Genomic DNA, 16,907 nt, shown 5'->3' with positions numbered 1-16,907 from the left:
GTTTATTACTATTGTGAGATGCCTATTAAAATGCGAGACTTCAAATATAACATTGTCACATCGATTACTATATCTAAATTTTACTTTGTCAGTTTAATTTTTTTTACTAAATTACATCTTTGGTCTCTTAACTTAATTTCAGTTAACATTTTATTCATTTATCTTTTTTGTTTTTTATTTTTATTTGATCCTTTATTTTAATTTTAAATGATAATTTAATATTTAATATTTAATATTTTAAAATGTCAACAATGTTATCCTTTTTTTTTTTACAAAAATTCAAAAAAATCATCAATTTTTTTAAATAAAACCCATAAAATTAATAATCATCTTCAATATAATGCAAATTTCATCAAATTCATACCTCAAATATTCAAATAAACTCATATTTTCATCTCCAACAACATCAAATAAACAATGAAAATATGAATTTATTTAAAGATTTAAGTTAAGATTGAAATATTCAAATAAACTCATATTTTCATCTCCAACAACAACATCAAATAAAGAATAAAAATATAAGTTTATTTAAAGATTTAAGTTATGAATTTGATTAAATTTGCATTTTATTGAAGATGTTAATGAATTTTATGGGTTTTATTTGAAATTTTTGATGATTTTTTTGAATTTTTATAAAAAAACAAACAATATTGTTGACATTTTAAAACATAAAATATAAATTGTCACTTAAAATTAAAATAAAGAACCAACTCAAAAAAAAATTAAAGAACTAAAACATTAACTAAAATTAAGTTAAGGGAATGCAGATGTAATTTAGTTTAATTTTTTTTATATAATTAACCAGTATATAATTTATAGTAGTATATTATTATCTATTAGTAAAATTCAATTACATTCCATATAAATCACTTTAAACACAATTTTTTTTATTTTGTATTTTTATAATTATAAGACAATTAATGAAATATAATTACAATTCAATTGAATTGAATATTAATTTAATTTTCAATCCAATATTAACATACGACAATCCTCTACTCGGGCAATGTCAATTCCATTAATCATAGATTTTAGGTAAAAAAAATAAATAAATAACTAGTACTTATTTTTCTCATTCGACTTTTATAATTAGTACTTGCAGCAGCCTTTCAATTCTAGATCCTCCCTTTGAGCAAGATGTTTTCTTGTTGATGTAAGACTGATTTAGTGTAGTGACTGGAGGGGTTATGGTCTTGTAAGATAAACCATCATTGAGTTACACCTTTGATCACTCAGGGGTATATTTCATGTATGAAGAATTTTTTTTAAGTGCAAATATGTTTACTAGGTTGGATGTTTTTAAAATGTTAACATAATTTGAACTTAATTTTGTAATGAACTCAACTATTAAATAAATGTAAAAATTATATAAATATTAAATTTAAAGTCTAATTTCAGGTTAGTCTTTATATTTTTACTAATTCATAAAATTAGTCTTTTAATATTTTAAAAATTGACAATTTTAGTTCTTTTTTTAGATTTTTAAATTAAAAAAATGATAATTTGATGTATTTTAGATTACTATACAGTTCAACGATATAAAATCATCTAGATGTATTAATTATTTATATGTTATTAATTAAATTACAAATATGAAAATTTTCTGAAGTTGAAAGTTAAATTTTTACGATATTTTATTCTGATTTTATTGATGTTAATAATTATATATCATTGTATCATATGACACATTATTTAAAACATGTCAAGCCGTTATTTTTTAGTTAAAAAATTATAAAGAGACCAAAATTGTCGATTTTTTAAATAGAATGACTAATTTCGTAAATATATAAAAATAGATAAATTAAAATTGCAATTAAATTTAAATTTAATTACAATGTAAGAGTGAAATCTTACAATATATCACATTTATTCATATTTAAAAATAAAAAAACAAGCAATTGTTTTTTGTTGACGGAAAATAAGCTTATAGTATTTCATTCATAATGACAAGATTAATACAAATGTAATATATTAACCAAAGATTGGAAACTAACTACAATGTGACCGCTTGAATAAGTGTGAGAAATTTTGTTTGTTTATCTCTTAAAGAGAATTTCTATAAAAAGAAGAAAAGGAGAACCTATAGTGACTAAGATTATCTCCAAATTCATAAACATCCAACTTATTAGCATGAAAAACATCTACAACTAATTTAGACATCTTTCTTAAGACTTCAAAAATCAAATCTAAAGTAATATATTATATTAAATACTAGATTAAATATCGCATGTGATTCCTTAACTTAATTTTAATTAATGTTTTAGTCTTTTATTTTATTTTATTTTTTTTATTTGATTCTTTATTTTAATTTTAAGTGACAATTTAATCTTTTATGTTTTAAAATGTCAACAATATTATCATTTTTTTTTGCAAAAATTCAAAAAATTTATCAAAATTTTCAAACAAAACCCATAATTAATTATCATCCTCAATATAATATAATTTTTTATCAAATTCATAACTAAATCTTTAAATAACTCATATTTTCATCTCTAACAATATCAAATAAAGAATGAAAATATGAGTTTAATTGAATATTTGAGTTACAAATTTGATGAAATTTGTATTATATTGAAGAATATAATTAGTTTTATGGGTTTTGTTTGAAAATTTTAATGAATTTTTTGAATTTTTACAATAAAAAAAATAACACTGTTGACATTTTAAAATATAAAAGATCAAATTGTCGTTTAAAAATTTAAATAAAGGATCAAATCGAGAAAATAAAAGATAAAAGATTAAAATGTTAACTGAAAACTGCATATTGTATTTTGCCTAAATACTAATATACCTAAAATAACGTTTTTCAAATTTTAAAGCTTATGCAAATAACATAATCAATAAATAAATTAAAACTAATTGATAAATTATGTGTACATGTATAATTCAAAATTTTAAGAAATTTTATTTACATATATATTATTTTAATAAATTAACAACATACAATATACACAATTTGTTAATTAAATAGTAATAGATATCTAAACATATATAAATTCTGTCAAGATGTTAATTTAAAAATTATATAAGAGTTTATACAATAATAAGTTACAAAGTTTGAAAAATATATTAATAGTTGGCACGATAATATTTAATATTTTATTGAATCTTGTGTTTAAGATAAATAATTACACTAAAGATGTAATAAATCATAAATTAAAATAGATTAAATTATACATACTAAAAAATATAATTTAATATATTTAAGTCTTAATTAAATTGACAAATGCGTTTTGTCTCGAGTTCGAACTTGAAATCTCGTAGGTGTATGAGTTAATTATGATGAAATCTATAATTTATTATAAGACAAAAAAATAAATATAGTTAATTACAAAATTAATTCATGCAATCTCAACAAAAACTATCATATTTTCTAAATTATCTTTCATGACTAATAAATTGAGTCATGAGAATAAAAAAATTAAATTAAGTAAGGATACTCTAGAGATAATTGTTATTAAATATGAGAAATTGGTGATATTTGAGTATAACTCATTAGAAAAATATGTATTAATTTTTTTTATATATATATTATTTTAAAGAGAGGGAAGTATTGAAACGAATATTTTTTCTTTTATCACTTTTACTTTTTTTACCACTTTTAGCAAACATGTATTTTATTATTTTTAGTAAAATATCACATTTGAAACAATGTAAAATCAATTCTAAAACTTTTTCCCAATAAAACCAAACACATATCCACCACAACCTGTCACGAGTCAAACAAAACGGTAGGCCCTATCCACATTAGTGCTTGTTGAGATTGAGAACGTGATTTTCGAAGCATATCTAACTTGTCTTTGAAGCACACAAAAAAGAAAACACTTAAAAATAAAATGAGATCTTTCATTTTAAGCCACAAAAACCAGCTATTGAGATCTAAAGTGGGACCCGCAATGCAACGTGGCCCAATAATATTATAGATTTAGATGGAGAACTTTAGGCCACAAATCTTTGTACCTAAACATTTTCAGCCACAAACTCATAATAAAGCATCTTTCTTTTGGCTCTTGTTTTGCTTACAAGTGTCTCTTGCTTCTTAACTCATCTTATGCCTTCGAAATATTTATTCAATATAATATTTGCAACTAGACTAAAACTATAGCCGCCTCTGTATTTTTCAGTTAGCAGATAAAACTTCAGATAAACAAACACTCTTGGTTCTTTTGAAGAACTTTTTTTTGTTCATTGATTGCTATAATTTCCAATTGGGTTGGTTTGATTTGTTTTCATCATCAATCAACTGTAAGAAAGGTATGTTTCTTTTCACTTTTTTTTCATCATTTTTTGAGTACTTTTCATTTGTGTAAGGAATGATTTTCTGGAAGTTTGAGTTTTGTAGTTTCTCAAGGGAAAGATATGTGATGTTTAGTATTTTGATAAAGTTTTAATATTTTTTTTCTGGGTTTTTTCCCTCTGTTTTATTTTTTATACTTGATTTTGAACATACTAAAGCTTAAATCAAGTGGGTTTTGATTCTTTTCATAAGGGTAAAGAGTTATGGTTCCATTAGTCTTTGAAGAAAAAGTGATGGTTCCATTAATTTTGATACCTTTCCTATTCATCCTTGTGAAGAAGGCTTTTTGTTTCTTCAAGTTTGTGCTAAGAACTTGAGTTCATGATTTTTTTTAATTTTGGGGTATACCATGAGTAATACAATTTTATTCTAGTAAGTTTGTTACTTTGTTCTAAAGGGATTTTGTAAGAAACTATGTTCAATGAAATTTTCATAAATTGAGGATCTAGAGGGAGAAAGTGATTGATGAGGGGTCCAACATAGCATATAGAAGGAACATAGGATAGTTGGAGTTTACCTTTCATGCTAATCAAAAAGCTTTTAGGTAGCCCCGACTAACACCTTAAATTGAAGGTGTGTTTGATGTTCGACACTTACACACCTGGTAAAGGTCAATCACTTATGGTTATTTTAAATTACTAATAGTGTCTACCTGTATGTGATTCATATGTATAATTTGAATTATAAAAGTAATTTTCTATATGCTAATCTTGCCATGTTTTAAATATTTACAGACTATTTGCCATGGATTGGTACTATGGATGTGGTACGAACGATTTCGTTGTACCGGGTGATCAAGATCTATTGTCTAGCCATCCTTCACCGGAAAATTGGTCAAAATGGGGAATAAGTGCACCTGAAGGTTACAATTCACCTAAAAACTTTATGACCATGTTGGATTCAAATTCAACACCAGTAGAATTCAATTTCAATGGCAGAAGTTTTGGTAACGGAGTAAAGCTTGAATCTTCCTATGATAAAGATCAATCTAGCAGTTCAAGTGTATGTGATGGAGGATTACCTGAGCAATCTTTTCAACAAACAGCGCTTTCGGGTCATCAGCCTAATTACCAGCTTCAAGAAATATCAAGTTTCGAACCGACCGATGACATTTTCTTGTACAAGCCTAAATTCTGGGATTAATATGCTTGGTTTTAATGCCTGTATGATAATCATGTAGCTTCTCAAATGCTTTAACCTGCCTTGAGTATGCTTTGCATTGTAGAAAGTCCAGTGAAAATTGAATGCTCTCTGGTGTTTTTTAGTCTTTGCACATATACCACGTTTTGTTTTTGATCCTTATTGTTTTATTTTAGTTCTTGCAAAATCTATTCATATTGAAATTGGTCATTGTAATATGCGTGTAATGTTCAGTTTAGTCCTTCTGTAGTTCATATCAAAGGGACTAAAATCAAATGTTCTACATATTACAAGATCAATTCCTACATAAATAAATATTGCAAGTACTAAAAACAAAACAAAAATGACCAAAAGAAAAACATGATACATTTGCAAGGACTAAAAACGTTTTTTACAGCGACGAAAAGCAAAAAAATGTGTAAGAGAAACATATTTAAACCTTATCTTTATCATGGGAGCCAAAACATAATGGTTCTCAGAACTCTATAAACATGAACCTGTTATAGCAGGGTAAGAGGCTCAAATTTTCTTTAATGACAACTCTAGCATGAAAATGAAATAACTTTTATTTTTAATGTTGCATCACAAATGTAATTTAACAGAGACATTCAATGTTCACTGGCTACATAGGCATGAAACTAATCCAATTCATATATATATGACTATGTCTTCTCTGTCTTATCTTACAAGCCTTCACATGTTTCACATAATGCAGGGATTCTATACTTGAAGATTTTCCATGTGCTGAAAACCAACACAAGTCCTTTTACTTTTATCCTGAAAATCAATGCAGCAATTCACCTGGTGGATCGCAGAAAGATATTGAAGCTTCCGAGTTTGTTATACGCAACTTGAGTTCTGATGATTGCTTCAATATAGAGGTATGATTTCCTCTATATAAGGTCATGAATCTGTAGTTCGTTGTCAAATATAAGCCGCCATATAGTCTTTAAAACTTTTGTAGTCAAATCTAAATTCAATTGTTTATGAATTTGGTGCAGTAACTGCGTCACACAGTTTTTGGTCTCAACCGTGTGATCTCAAATTAACAACCGATATAGTTTAAAACTGATTTTGTTATTGTGTAATCTAAACCGTTTGAACTCTGATAAACGGCTGAGATTGTTTAGTGCTTGTAAACTCGTGCTTTTCCTACAATAGGGAATTTGGAACCCTTGTTTGTGTGTCATCCGGTTCAACCATAGTTGAACTGATTGAACCATGACCCAAAAGTCTCACCGATTTGATCTCCGATCTGGTTTCCATCCAAATTTTAATTATCAAATATGTATGTAGTTATACTTTCAAGGCATATAGTGTAATGTAATATACTAATATATCTAATAATTTATTTATCATCATGTCACAGACACTCAATATCATGGATCCTTCTGAGCAATTCAGTGGAAATGATGCTATGCATAATCAATCATCTATTGAGGAATCTACACTGCAGAATCTTGAGGCAATAATTTCACAGGTGACACATAACTTAGAACTGAAAACTTTAGCATCTGATTTAAATTTAAGTACAAGTTATATTTGTTGCTTATTTATCTTTTCCTTATCTCTCTTAATTAGTTCAATGACAAGACTCGAATTAGCTTCCGAGATGCCCTTTACCGCCTTGCCAGAGATACAAAACAACAGCACTTAGTCGATGACATGGACGGAGATGTTAACATGCATGAGACAATGCCATGGGCAGTTCACAATGAAGCCATGAGGTACATGACTTATATTTTTTGCATAGTTTAAAAAAAAATGAGTTTAGATGGTCTTGATTTTGTAAAATTATTTTTGATCATAACCGAGTGTTTGTCAAATGTGATTTCGAATAAATTGATTTGGTTATAATCCAGTTTGAAATCAAGTGGTTTTTGTTTGAATGTAAAAAAAAATGTAATATTTGAAATGTTACTTTGATATTTAGGTCTGAAGACAAGAAACCGATGGAATCAGAAACAAACAGTGTTGACAGAGCGGTTGCAAATCTCATGTTCAATGGAACTGCATATTGTGAATGCTGATCCAACTAAGAGGTTGTTGTTGATGCTAGAATTTGGTTAGGCAATGCAATTCTGAGCTGAAAGTTATAAGAAGTAATAAGTAAAAACCAATGCCCTGTAATTATTATTAAAAGATAGGCCTAAGTTTTTGTGATGTGTAAGTGCATGTATATTTCACTTTGCACCAGAAATTATATGTATTATGTAAGTTATATTCAAGCACTAGTTGTTTTCACCTAGCTCAATTTTGGTTGTAATAGATATTAGTAGTACTCTAGTGAGGATTCTTAGGTGTTTATCACCTTGATATTTTGTTTGAATGTAAATGAGTGAATTTATTAACCAGCTATTAGCAAACTTAGGTATAATTCGTTTTTTTGTTGTTGTTGTTATAATTAACGTTGCTCTTTTGAAGATAGATGTATGTGCATAAAAATTTGAACGTGTAACCTCCGAATACATTTTTTCCCCTAAGAAAGAGCTTAAAAACCGTGCCAATATTTATGATCGTGTGGTATCAGACATTAGCTATTTATAAAAAAAATAATAAAAATCAGACATTAGCTTATTTGATATATATATATATATATATATATATATATATATATATATATATATATATTTTATAAAAAAAAGAAAAAAAAAAAAAATCATATTTTATCCTCCCTTCGTCTATAATTATAATCCCTCATTGAAAAAAAAAAATAGCCCTAAATATAAATTCCCTTTCAAATTTTTAGATGCATTTATTATTATTATTTTTCAAACAAAACCTTAATTAATACCATTAAATTTTCTTCGAATATGAAAAGTCAATGCTGAATATATCTATTTCAAAAGACAATTTAATCATTTTTTTACACAAAATAGAGACATTGATTACACTACTAATTTGACTACTTCTATTATATATTTAGGACATTTTTTACTAAATCAATGAAAATAAATAAATTGATTTTAGTATTAAATTTATTTACACAATTTGAAGTATTTTACAAATTTATCTTTTAGAAAAAATAATTAATTGATATTTTTATTATAATTTTTAATACAAATTGCAGAAAAAGACGCAATCGAACTATGAAAATGTTAATAAAAAAAAAATTAATACAATAAAAAAATTTGAAAGATGTCTTATAAAAAAGGCAAATAAAAATATCAAAAAAAAGAATTCTATATTTAGATACAAAGTAGTATATATTTATATCATTTACTCTCTTAAATCTTAAACCCTAAAAGAATGTATTATTCTGAGTTTAAAAAAATTATATTATTAAACGAATTATCTTTATGATCGGCTTGGTGTATTGTCCACTATTATAAATACAAAATAGGATATAATAATATTAATTAAAAAATATAATTGAAAACAAATAATTTATATTACATTAAAAATAAAAGTGATATTTATTTTGAAAAAAATATTTTTACAATAGTGACATTTACTCTTTAAGTCTTATATTATATACAAAAATAAATTAAAAAATGGATATATATAATCTAAAATATATATATATATATATATATATATATATATATATATATTTTATAAAAGAGAAAGAAAAGAAAAAAACAAAACAAGCAACACGCAACATATAATGCATCATTGATCAAAACATGACTAGGCTGATGATGACAATTATCCCCAATTAATCACGAAAAATATGTATAATGTATTTGTCGACTCTATCCCTAATTAATCACGAAAAATATGTGTTCGTTTATATTTTTTCGTTGGATTTAATATTTGAATTTCTATCTAATAAAATAAAATATATTAAAATTATATTTTTTATAAAAATAAAAATAAAATTTATAATAAATATAAAAATTAAATAAAATTTATAATAAATATAAAAATTAAATAAAATGAATAAATAGATAAATAAGCAATTAATATGATATTAATTTCAGTTAAAATAAATTTTCTCCATCAAATTCGAGACATGACAGAGATGCCATGACCATTTATACATGCATTAAAAAAACTATATAATTTCATAGATAGCTAGCTCTGACCTTAGTAATAACTTATTGCAAGCAAATGCATCTAATCAGTCGACATACATTAGGATAGTATATAATATCGGAAAGGAAACGGAAGAAACAGTTTAAAAAAGGATTTGTGGGTGTCCACTAAGTGACTTCCACCATATTAAGTCACAGGATTTTTAGGTTTCTCTATTTTTTTTTCTTTTTATGATAATAAAAATATAAATTAATTTTTTTAATTAAATATATTTTTAGTTTTTATAATCTCGTCATCTTTTAAGTTTATTTTTAAAAAAATAATTCACTTTTAGTCTCTATCTTAATTTTATAGAAATTTTTTTGAACTAAAAATATTAAATTTTTACAATTTTTTTAAAATAAAAACTAAAAATGAATAAATTATTTTTAAGGATTAAAAGATTGAGAATTTTTTCATACAACTAATTTTTTTATAGAGATTACAAATTTATTTAATATTTTTCTTTTTAATAAAATTTTCAAAAAAAAAAAATGACTTTTGTATTTGTTGTGAAATTTCTGCATTTTGACTTCTGCGTTTCTAATTGACCATTAAAGTGTACGATCAGGAGACCTTGGAAGATCAAAAGAAATTGAAATGCTTTCACGATCTTTATTTTGCTATTAATTTAGTGTATTTTCAATTGTTATTAGCAAAAACTCAAGTCTTACATTAAACATAAATAGAGCAACTTTATATAAAGTGACATTTTGACATTACAAATTGATTGTGAGTATAAATTAAGTAGGTTCTAACATAAAATCAATATGGCATAATAAATATTAGAGATTTTAATTAGATTCAATATAAAACTTTAAAATTGTAATAATAAAATGTAATTCAATTGACAACGTCCTAAACAATTTTTTTTTTTAATAATTGTACCAAAAATATTAAAGTTAATTCAACTTCAAAGTTTTTTGTTATTTCATTTTATTATGAATTATTGAGTTTTCAACAAAAGTTAGTTTCTATATTTTATTTTTTTAAGTTGTGAACATTGATAAGTCACCATGAAGTGGGCTATTATTTTTAAATTTAAATATGATAGTACTTTAGTTGAAAAACTTCTAATGATTGTTATGCATAATGGGTCAAAAGGTATGAATAATGAAACAAATATATCTTGAATTTATAAAGTGATTTGAAGAGTTAAATTAATAAAGAGGTTATGAATTCAAACCTTTTTATAATATAATTAACAATAATTTATCGACATTGATTATTAATATATATATATATATATATATATATATATATATATATATATATATATATATTAAAGGACATGATTTGAATTTAAGAAGTGGTAAGTATTTTTTTTTATTATTCAAAAATGTTTTTTTATTTTACTTTTTGAAAGAAAAAAAATTACTTTTCTTTTCAATAAAGGCATCGTGTTTTTTTGTTGGGTGAAAATTGTATAAATACATTTAATTTAATACATACACTCTGTTAAATATAATTTATTGGTTCTGTTCTTCGATCTCTTTGTTCCCTCTTCTCTTTAGAGAGGTTTCACAATATTTATCTCAAATGGATTTATGATAACATTTAATCCTAATGATATCTTTCTGTATAAATAGCTTAAAATAGTAATTAATTCTGGAAATCGTTATCATCCAGCAATTCCATGATGTGATATAATAAAAACAAAAACAAAAAGCATAATCACATTTATTAATAACAGAGAAAATTAAAATCTATCTGAAAATTAATCTTATCTGAAAATTAATCTAAAAGTAACTAATCAAGCAAGCATGACATTCACATTGTAACCTGTCTTTGTCGCATTGTTTCAGCTAAATCAGACCAACTTATTAATTAATCTCTCTGGCTTCTCTTCAGGAAAAAAAACAAAAAACTAATTAAACCATAATAACACGTTTAGTAATAATTACCAAAGTCAAAGGCATCTTGATAGGAAGAAAAAAAGCCACCAAACACCAACGTGCATTCCACAATTCATCTTTCTTCACACAAATTACACCTTGTATAATAACTCCCCTCAAAACCCCCCAACAAATCATTCAAAATTCAACCTTATAATTTTTCTTCAAACTAAACTACAAAATTTTCTTCTTCCTCCCCATTTCATCATTCCCTTTTCCTAAACACCAATGGCACCACCCCAAGCATCTAACATGATGCAATTGCCGCCACCAGGACCGCCACCTCCACCGTCTGTCCCTACGACCGCAGCCGCTACATCTCTACGCATACCGATTTCTCTACAACCGGCAAATAGCAAAAATAGACGCACTTCCTCCAACAAGTTTTTCGGAAAATTTCGTTCAATTTTCCGATCGTTTCCCATCATTGTGCCATCATGCAAGATGCCCACCATGAACGGAAACCGTGCAGGTGAGTCAATCATCCATGGTGGCACAAGGATTACTGGAACCCTATTTGGTTACCGTAAAGCGAGGGTGAACCTTGTTTTCCAAGAAAACTCTACATGTCACCCGTTCCTTCTTTTGGAGTTGGCCATTCCCACAGGAAAGTTACTCCAAGACATGGGAATGGGGCTTAATAGATTAGCGTTGGAGTGCGAAAAACACTCCAGCAACGATAAAACAAAGATAATAGAGGAACCCATTTGGACGCTATTTTGCAATGGAAAGAAAACAGGTTATGGGGTGAAGAGAGAGCCAACAGATGATGACTTGAGCATAATGCAAATGTTGCGGGCAGTCTCAGTGGCAGTCGGCGTGCTTCCGAACGAGATGTCAGACCCTCAAGACGGAGAATTGTCATATATGAGGGCTCATTTTGAACGTGTGATTGGGTCTAAGGACTCAGAGACTTATTATATGATGATGCCAGATGGTAATAGCAATGGACCTGAGCTTAGTGTGTTTTTTGTTAGAGTTTGATATACGGGGTTTGCTAAGTGAGAAAAGGGAAATTAATAAGATGTTTGAGTTTGTTTAAATATGTGCAGAACACAATTAATGTTTGTGTTACTTACCTGCATGCATGATTAATTTCATGTACTTAGAACAACTCTGCATGTATGATTAATTTCATGTACTTAGAACAACTGTATATTCAAATAATTAGAGTAACTCTTCTATTAACATAATGGATCTTTTATAGGTATTATTTAACTAAAATAACTTTTTTGGTATGGTTTTATTTTATTTTTCATGATATATCTTGAACTTTTAAGTAATATCTCTATAATGATGTATTTGTGTAAAAATTGCTCTAATTATATATGAATGGAGGAAAAATAAGGTTGACTGTAGGACGCTCCATCTTCTGTGACCCATCTTTCATCAACCGGTCTAAAAATAGGGTGGTTAGATGGTTGAATTAAAACTTTCACCTTGTACACTTTCATCGTCTCCGGTTGGCAAGTCCACTCGCCTCATTAAAACATTTTTAATTCACATATCAACCATAAGTCAAAAACCAGATGATATTAATTTTAGACAAAATATGTTATGCGGTTTCTTAATTTAATTTTAATTAATAATTCAGTTTTTTTTTTAATTTGATTATTTATTTAATTTAAGTAACGATTTAATAATTTATATAAAAAAATATTATCCTTTAATTTTTTTAAAGAAACTTAAAATTAAAATTCATCATCATCTTCAAACAAAATTTAGGAAATTCATTATCAATTTTAAAAAAATTCATATGTTTATTAAATTCATAACTCAATTCTTCAAATAACCTCATATTTTAGAACCGCTATTGCAAAGACCAAAAAACAGTATATAAACTAAACATAAAATATAAATAGTAGACAAAAACACTAAAAAATAGCAACAAAAAAATACACAAAAATAATGGGATGATCATACTTCATAACCAAAATCTAACATCAAAATCAAGATCTGATAATAATCAAAATTAATTTCTAATAGTAATCGTAATAGTAATCAAGTTCTAATAGTAATTAAAATTAAGATCTAAAAGCAATCAAGTTCTACTGGATAATACTCAAACTAAAAAACAATCAAAATCATGAAAATTTATCTTCCTCGCCATCACTTGTAATTTCAACCACATCAACGTTATCTTATTCATCACTTGATTCAAACTCTTCTTCTTCCACCTCATCGTCTCCTTTAGCCATTTGCAGTGATTGGTGCATAGCAAGTCTTGATGGTTCATTAACTCTAGTTGCATCACCAACAAGTTTCCTAGTCAAGCCATATTCTCCCAAGACTAAATCAACTACAAATACACTTTTTTCATCCAATTCTTTTTCAAGCCAACCATATCACTCATCAACAGTGTTGAGGATAATGAGATCAGATAAATCCATGTTATCAAAGCGATCTTTAAGAGCTTGATTGTACTTCACAAAAACTAAGTCTTGTAGCCCTTGGAGCTCAAGTTTGCTTTTCTTCTTACAATGAATCTATATTACAATTTTAAAAGAAAATAATTAATTTCAAATTCACTACATCAAATTATTGAAGAAAACCAATTGACATTTACTTATTTGCTCAAATGTACTCCAAATGCGCCCACATCCTGATAAACTGCATGTGAGACTTAATACTTTGATTGCAACAACTTGCAATTGTGGAACATGATTTCTATACATGGCCCGCCACTCACTTGTAATACAATAAATAATTAATCTCACGTTTTACATACAAGTAGCAAGTATGTAATTTTAAATTAACAAAATATTGTACTTTAACTTATTAGGGGACAATGTAGACCTCATTCTAACTGTAGAAGGTATACCGAACATGCCATGCACTTTTCTATATTGAGCAATCTCCTGTAGAGCTTCATCATTATCATCAAAATCTTTAGAGAGCCTTAGAATGCAAGCATAAACTCTATTTGTCACTTTCGAATCCTTGCCAACATTAGAGTCACTGTAGAAGTGGTGTGAGTTAAGGAAATGTCTTACTGCATGCAATGGACGATGAAGTTGCTACTCCTATCTATTATCTATAAATGCGTAAATTTCAGAGTATTTACTCTTATTTCCATTGAATGTTGTTGTGATAGACTCGTTCGTTTTATCTATTGTCTCATATATGTAACCCATTGTCAGCTTTTTCTCGTTATCAACCAATCTTAAAACATGTACCAGTGACCCCATCGCCTTGAGAGAGAAGAAAACATCCTTTCAAAATGATACATTGATAACAATACTATATGCCCTTTTTTCCCTTAGGATCTTTTGATGCATTTGTGTTCACCAACTCTTCTAACACAAACATCCTTCTCAAGTTATTCTTTTGTTTATACAACTTTGGAAGAGTGAGAAGTGTAGTTACAAACCTTGTCACTATACTTTTAACCAATTAAGCTTTTTTGGTGAACCTTCTTATTATGTTAAGGGTGATGGTATGGTTGTGGATGAATCCAATAAGAAATTGTCCTCTTCGGATGACCTTCTTAACAATAGGCAATTTTCCAATATCTTATAGCATTAAATCCACACAATGGACAATACATAGAGTCCAAATGATATTAGGATACTTGTCTTCTAAATATTTTCCTAATAAAAAAATAAATGAATCACATTATATGACAACATATAATTAATATTTCAATTTGGATAATGAAAATTATAAAATTCTTATCCGGCAAAACATAGTTGCTATCATTGTCATTCAAAGCTTGCACAATAGTTTTCTCTTCAATTTCTTGAACAAATGTGTCCAAAAGTTTAAATATTTTCAATCTAGTCTTAATATAGCTTGAACCATCAATACTCCTTACGAACATAGTCCCACCTAGAGTGTTGACCCATAAATTGATCAATATCCTAACCTTTTAATCCACCCATGCATCTGACATGATAGATCATTCGTATTGAGTTTGCTCTATTACAAGTCCATGTAACATTTTCTTTGTGAGCTCTAGTTATTTTTTGTTTTGTTTTTAGCAATGTAACTCTAATCTCATGGTAACTTGGAGGCTTTAAGTGTGCTCCATATTTTTCAATCGCTTCAATCATCAACTTGAAGATTTTTAGACTTCACAACATTAAAAAGAATATCATTCCCATAAAAGAAACGACCAATGTATTGATTAGTTAATTCTCTTGTCTCTTTCTCACACGCATATTTTATCGATGTTTGACATTTGTCCATTGCTATTGTCATTTTCTGAGATACCTCTAGATTTTTAAACATATGCACATCCATATGGCCTTTAACATTCGTCTTGGCAATACCTATTGCATACTTTTTTCCTGCCCGAACATTTACAATTACTTGCAAAACATCATCATCCTACTCATCGATATTAATCTCAGCCATATAAGAATCATTAGTTGTTTGCTTTTTCTCCTAAGCCTCCTTGAGTTTGAGTATTATATCAGCCGATGTTTACCTACAAAGAACTACTTATCCCTTTATCCTATATGATGCCATTTTGCTCTCATAATACCTCATTTCGAAACCTTCCCACAAAAATCACAAGTAACGACCTTCTTGTCATTATATCCCCCAAAGAATTCCATTGCTAAGCCATGTCAAGGTTTTCACCAGTTGATTTAGACAACCCTTTGTTGTTGGTGTTGCAGATGAATATGCAATTCTCCTTACAAAACCAAAGTAGAAGAAAAAAAAGAGCAAAACAAAATTGTTTATGAAATAGAGGAAGAAAACGAAACTGAAATAGAGGAAGAAAACGACAATGGAAAACAAAACAAATGAAGAAAATAAAATTGTAACACTATACCAAAGGACGCAAAATGATGGAGGAAACGAAGAAACAGAGGAAGAAGAAGAAACAATTTCTTTTTTGAGAGGAAGAAATAGAGGTTTATATTAATAAAATAATAGGGATTTAATGAGTGAAAAGACCTAAATACCCTTGATGAAATTAAAATAATTAAAAAAAACATGCGTTTTTTTTTTTGAAAACACAATACGCGGGTCAAATAACAAGTCATGGCGTGACGGTGACGCAAGATTAGGGCATGATTCGCAGCCACAAACGCCACATCGGTTGATGGTATTTTCATGCCTTGGCACGTCACAGTGAGGTCATCTGCCACATTAGAATTTTGAGATCACATGCGATCCCTTTGAGATAGACAACATAGGTTATAATTTATATTTACTAAATTTAATGTTTAATTTTTTGTTTTTCTTTGTAAACCCCTTATAAGTGTCCATTGTTTGTATAGGATGGTGTACACAATATTGATCCCAAATTTTTTCAAGTCAGACGTAGAATAAATGTAAAATCCGTTTTGTAAGATGTTTTAGTTAATGCTTGAGCAATAAGAGTACCAATTTCACATTCACGTAGATGTAAACCTATGAGGTTGTGAAGGAATGTATGAAATAGGTTGACAGACATCAAAATATGTCGATGAAGACGAAGTTGAAGAGTGAAAGGAAGAAAGGGAATGATTGATGGTTATTTTGTTCTTATCTTGAATGATTTTTTATTTTATTATTATTATTATTATTATTATTATTATTATTATTATTATTATTATTATTATTAT

General features: G+C 27.2%; 2 protein-coding genes across 2 annotated transcripts; both read left to right on the top strand.

The window, feature by feature from the left end:
- Positions 1 to 4,032: 4,032 nt before the first annotated feature.
- On the top strand, positions 4,033 to 7,788 carry LOC101508928 (protein LNK3). Its single transcript, XM_004511020.4, has 6 exons — positions 4,033 to 4,254; positions 5,032 to 5,415; positions 6,153 to 6,318; positions 6,807 to 6,917; positions 7,019 to 7,164; positions 7,371 to 7,788. Exons 2-6 carry the CDS (start codon positions 5,042 to 5,044, stop codon positions 7,465 to 7,467), a joined length of 894 nt encoding a protein of 297 aa, XP_004511077.1. The 5' UTR covers positions 4,033 to 4,254; positions 5,032 to 5,041; the 3' UTR covers positions 7,468 to 7,788.
- Positions 7,789 to 11,444: 3,656 nt separating this feature from the next.
- On the top strand, positions 11,445 to 12,710 carry LOC101488580 (protein MIZU-KUSSEI 1). The gene has a single exon (XM_004511040.4). It carries the CDS (start codon positions 11,578 to 11,580, stop codon positions 12,331 to 12,333), a length of 756 nt encoding a protein of 251 aa, XP_004511097.1. The 5' UTR covers positions 11,445 to 11,577; the 3' UTR covers positions 12,334 to 12,710.
- The last annotated feature ends 4,197 nt before the right edge of the window (positions 12,711 to 16,907 follow it).

The sequence above is a fragment of the Cicer arietinum genome, chromosome 7 (assembly GCF_000331145.2).
Source record: "Cicer arietinum cultivar CDC Frontier isolate Library 1 chromosome 7, Cicar.CDCFrontier_v2.0, whole genome shotgun sequence".
Lineage (NCBI taxonomy): Eukaryota > Viridiplantae > Streptophyta > Magnoliopsida > Fabales > Fabaceae > Cicer > Cicer arietinum.
The sequence above is the reverse complement of the archived record's forward strand: the minus strand, read 5'-3'. Positions and strand labels throughout refer to the sequence as shown.